This window comes from Impatiens glandulifera, chromosome 2, assembly GCF_907164915.1.
Source record: "Impatiens glandulifera chromosome 2, dImpGla2.1, whole genome shotgun sequence".
Taxonomy (NCBI): Eukaryota; Viridiplantae; Streptophyta; class Magnoliopsida; order Ericales; family Balsaminaceae; genus Impatiens; species Impatiens glandulifera.
Window position 1 is genome coordinate 2,299,161 of NC_061863.1, and position 6,137 is coordinate 2,305,297.

The 6,137-nt window shown below is 21.9% G+C and overlaps 1 protein-coding gene across 1 annotated transcript; it reads left to right on the forward strand.

Moving 5' to 3' along the window:
• On the forward strand, positions 1 to 867 carry LOC124923739 (probable transcription factor At1g61730). The gene has a single exon (XM_047463703.1). The coding sequence runs from the start codon at positions 1 to 3 to the stop codon at positions 865 to 867; it is 867 nt and encodes a 288-aa protein (XP_047319659.1).
• Positions 868 to 6,137: the final 5,270 nt, after the last annotated feature.

Here is a 6,137-nt window from a genome sequence, read left to right on the forward strand (position 1 = left end):
ATGGCTGCACAGTCGGAGGAAGCAAAGCAAGGGAACGTTCACCATCGTCCAAAATTGATTTACAATCTAACCCGATTCCCATGTCAGTTCCTGAAGCCAAGGCGGTTGTGTCTTCAAAAAAAGAAGATCAGAGATTCCTTGCGTGCGGGGAAGAAACCCAGATCTTCTAAGAATAAGGGAATTGAATCAAAGAAGAAGAAGAAGAAGAATGTAGAATGCGAAGAAGACGTGAAAAGTAAGGACGATGGCGCTAAAAAACAGCGGTTTCATAGGATTTGGAGCTATGACGATGAAGTATCGATCTTGAAAGGAATGATCGAGCATGGTGAAAATGAAGGGATCGATCCTGCTATAGTGGATAAGACCTCCTTCTACAACGTGATCAGACATTCACTTAAGGTAGATGCTAGTAAAAGTCAATTTATTGACAAAATAAGGAGGCTAAAAGAGAAGTATTTGACAAATCTGAAGAAAAGTTACAATGGCAATGATAGAATATTTTCAAAAGATCACGACCAGAAGTGTTACAGTTTGTCGAAAAAGATATGGGGAACTCAATCTAACGTAAGTCATAGAAATGTGGAGAATGTTGAGGTTGATGAAGCTGCTGTTCTTGTTGCTGTTGCTGCTGCTGCTGGTGGTACTCCATCCAAGGCTGAACCTTTCTGTATAGGTTCGAGCATGGAAAAGGAAATTATGAAATTAGGGTCACAATTGATAACGGGTGAAAAAAAGATAGAATTAGATCAAAAGTTGAAGCAGTTAAAAGTGAAGGAGACGGAGGTTTACTTGCAAAGACTCGATTATATCCGTGAGTATACAGTTCTTGTGCTGGAAGCAAGGAAATCCAACACAAAAACTAAGTAAGTAATAGGTTATTTTGAAGACATATTGATAATGGTTTCTTATGAATATCTTGATTATTTTGTAGTCAATTAAGTCTTTTGCAAGAATTGGATTTTTATCTTTATGGGATTAAAAATGATTAGTTACAAGGTCGGGTCATGCAACTCTTAATTTATTTTATTGCCAAATTATGAAAACCTGCATTAATGTTAATATATATATATACTAGAAAGTCTATTTGTGACTATTTCTTTATGCCTTCTTCCATTTGGTCTTTAAATCATATTAATTGAAAGTCATACAAATTTCAATACCTACCGAATTACAGGTTTAGCTATCCAGATTTCAATACCTACCCTCTTTAGAAAGATTTCCAAATGAACTCGGTTTCAACGTTGTGTTTACGAAAAAAAACATTTATATATATTAAGGAGAAGCTAGAAGATGACTTTGATTATTTCAATGGCCTCTTGATGTGTATATATAGTATTTTAGTACACATAAATTCATACTCATTCAAATAAATATTCAATTTTAAATGCATATGAAAAACAAAACAATCCAACAAAATTAACTTCAGGTTGTATATATCTAGATGAACATGTAAGAATTATTCTAAATAATCATTATTATATAATTACTCCTAACCTATATATTTTTCTCATTCTACTAAAGTATTTTAAATGTTTTATTAGCTCTTTTGATGTTGTTTTTTTTTTTTTTTGGAAAAAATGTTTTTCTTAGTTAAAACTCAGTTTTACGTGATTTGAAAAAGAAAATGTTTTTTTAAGTATGAATTATCGAAATATCCTTATATTTGGTAAAAAAAATTATTCATATTATTTTTAATAAAATTATAAAATATTTAAATAAAAGATAATTTAATAATTTATTTAATAAATATAATGATTTAATAAATAAAAAAATATTAGATGAGAATAAAATTCCAAAATAACACACCATATAAACCCTCTCTCACAAAAGAACATGTCAAATTATTCCTAAATAATTATTGTCATAATAATTATCGGGACATATGTATTTTTCTCATTCTACTCTTATTGTAAATATTTTATTAAAATAATCATATTATTGTAAATTTTGGCACATATTTATATTAGAGTTCTGGTTTATTTTTATTCTTTTCACCGTTATATTTTGTTCACCATGCTTAAATGTCTATCAATTTATATTATCGTTAGATTGATAATCTAAAAAATATATATTATAAAGTTAACACCACTATAATCCTTTTGATTTTATTAGGTAAACAATCGAGGAGGAGTTGCACAAAAACTCAATAATTTTGGTCATGGTGCTTTATCCATGACAAAAAAAAATGATCATTAATGAAAAATTATTATTTTTATTTTTAAATTAAAAAAATAATAAATAATTTTTAAATATAATAATAATATTTAATTTCTAATTTTTATACATAATAATATTTTTTAATTTTTAGTATTCAGATCAAAATCAGCAGAAGTGTTTAGATTATTGTTGTAGTTATCCATAATAATTTAGTAATAATTATGGATAATTGTAAATAAAGGAGGATAATTAGTAAGAAATTGATAAAATTGTAATTTTTTTGCTCTGAAATATAGTAAGAGTGGTCTATTTATAGATCTCAAAAAATTATGAAATTTGATATATTTTATTTATTTTTTAAAATTATAAATAATGCTAAAATCAGGTTTTAAAGATAATAGATAAAAAAAATTTTGAGCAACTAATTAGAGGCTGACAAATGGCAGCATTTTATTAGATGGATTTGGTTGTGGTTTTGTTAAAATTTGACAAAAAGCAAACCAACCAATTGGTCATGATAAACCCACACAATCAACGACATCCCGACATCCGACGAACCATTTCTTGTTTATCCACCTTTCAAACAATTTTTCCTAAATTACCCACCTTTTCATTCACATTCTCAAACTACTCACATTTCTCTCTAAATCATTAATCAACATTTTAATTACACATCTCTCACATTAAATTCATTAATCTTTTATTTTATAAATAAAAAAAAATATATTTTTTTTAATATATATAATTAAAATTAAACATTATAAATATAATTCAAATAAATATTATAAACTAAAATAAAATATTATACACTAAAATAAATTAAATTACATAAAGTTTTAATATTATATTATTTATTAAAATAAAATAAAATATATATTATATAAATATTAAAATAATACATATATTACATAAATATTAAAATAACACGTATAATTTAAAATTTATTGTAATTTATTTTATTTTAAGGTTTTTTAAATTAATACTTTTATAAATATTTTAAGATTTAGGTAATTTATTTTAAGATTTAGTTTATTTTATTTTATTTAAGGTTTATGTTATTTATTTAATTTTAATTTATAATATTTATTTTGATATTTAATTTAGTATGTTTAGTTTTAATTATATATATTATACTTATAAAATTAAGTAGAAATAAAATATATGTGTTGTTTTAATATTTATATAATATATTTTATTTTAATATATAATATTAAAGGTGTAGGTAATGATTTTTATTTTAGTTTATAATATTTATTTTTATTATTTAATTTAAATTGCTTATTTTTAATTATATATATTATAATTATAAAATTAAGTAAAAATAAAATATATGTGTTATTTTAATATTTATGTAATATATTTTATTTAATATATATTATTAATTTTATGTATATATATTTGTATTTATAAAATAAAGTAATTAGTTAATTTAATATGGAAGATGTTTAATTAAAAAGTTAATTAATGATTTAGGGAGAGAAAAGTGGGTAGTTTGAGAATTTGAATAAAAAAGTGGGTAGTTTGGAAAAAATTGTTTGAAATGTGGGTAGGAATTGGTTCGAGACATCCAATCTTAAAATAATTTAAAAATTATACATTTAAAATAATTTTAAACTTCTTGATCATTTAAAATAATTTTATTATACATTTTATTCTTTCAATCTTAGACCATTCATTTAGATGTAATCATAAAGAAAAAAAAAAAGATAGTACCTATAGGTAGTGTTTGGTATACTATATAAGTTATATAGGTATAAATTGTAAAGAAGGTATTAGAAGATATAAATTATATAGGTTATTAATGTTTGGTTGAGAGTATTAAATAAGTTATTTTGTGTTTGGTTTGTGGTATAAAAAAAATAAAAAGTGTAAAAGATTATTTTACCCTTATATTTATATATTATTTTTAATTATTATTCATTTTATAGGTAGTTTGTATTATTAATCATATTAAAATTAATATATTTATTTTCTACGTAGTTTGTATGTTTAATTATATTGATATTATTAAAAAATAATATATAATTATTATATAAATGTATTTTTTAAATAAATAATATTATTATATAATTTATATGATTTTATATAAAATTTCTTATAATTTAACTTTTAGAATTATATAAATATTTATAATAATTAATACTAAAAAAAATCACACAATATACATTATATTTTTTTTTGAAAAGATAAATGAAGATGATAAAGAAGAAGAATAATAAAAGAAGAATTGGGTTTTATATAAATATAATAAATATATATATATATATAAGGGTAATAATGGAATAAAAAAATTAATAAAGGGTTTGTAACACGTGGAATAAGTTATAATTTTATAAATAGAATAAGAAATAAATTATACCTATTAAGTTAGGGTAGTTATAAACTTACCCAACTAAATAATTAATAAATTTTTCTGAAAGTATAGTTGCACTATATCCATAAAATAAAAAATTAATTTAAAAATAAAATAAAACTCAAACAAAATTTTACAGTAATAATAATAACTAGAGTTATTTCCTTACGTTGTAGGGGTCATTCTACACATGATAAACAATTTTTTAAAGATAAATATTGTTGATTACAATTTAGAATAAGATAAAAGATAAGTGTAAATTAATTATATTATTACGTTAAAATTATAATATTATATAAATCACACCACCATTCATGAATATTATTAACAAAAATTGAGTGAGTTTAAAAAAAATGACATACTTTTATACTAATAAATTATATATTTAAATATTTCTTCTCATTTTTATAATATTAAGTACTTTAAAAGATAAATAAATCTTATTTTAAACTTTTAAGAGAAGACTCATATAATACCTTTAAATATGACAAATTATAGATATAAAAATGTTTAACAAAAAATTTAACTGAAATTAAAAATTAATAAATAATCAAAAAAATTTAACAATATAATCAAAAAAATCTTATAAATAAAATAAACAAATAACAATTACAGAATTAAAGGAGAAGAGAGGAGAGCACATGGAGTCGCTCTGGTGATGTGAGACCCAATTTTTACTATTTATAAGCTGTTTTTATGACCTTACATTTTAGAAGGTTAGCGGGACATGGGAGCCTTTCAAGATAGATTGGTTCAGTTCCTATTGTAATTCATAAGAATATATCCGAGTTTTTTCTGGCATTTTCTCTCTTGCTTATCAGCTTTTTTATATTTAATCAGTCCAAAATTTTATTATTGACCTAAAAATATTATAATTTGACATATTATAATAAATAAATATATTTATCAAACAAATTTTAGAATTAATAAAAAAAAATTAATATAAAATTTAAATAACACAATTATATTATATTACTCAACTTTTATGTGGTACAATTTAGCTTCACAATTACTTCTTGTCCTTAGAATAATTTGTCGAACTATAAAATGTGAAAATATTTGCATTGTTTTTATTATAAAAAAATAAAAATATATTTTTAAATATCTTAAATCAAAGATTATAATATAAAAAATATGATCTTTAGACACTTTTTTATATAAAAAAAAATAAAACAATAAAAATTAACTAATAAGTTTTGCTTACAAAATACAAACTACATTATCAAACTATTTGAAAAAAAATAAGTTAATTTTAGTAGAATGAGAAAAATAAAAATTAATATTTTGAATGTATGAAGCTAGAATGACATTTACCATAAATTACCCTTCAAGTTAAATTGTAATTAAACATTTCGGTAAATAAAGAGATTTGCAATAACAAAATATCATCCCATCCACTTATCATGTTTATTGACCTAATTTCACACATGTATGATCTTATGGGACTGATTTATTTATATGTATTTGATCCCAATAATATTTACCTTTTCCTTTCACCCACTTCATAAATAACCTTATGGCATTTCCAAGTAAAACTAGGGCAATCACAATGCACCAAGCCGTGATGGCACATATTAAAGTCCATTCAAATGATTTTTTTGTTTAACCATAATTTAATCTTTAAAAG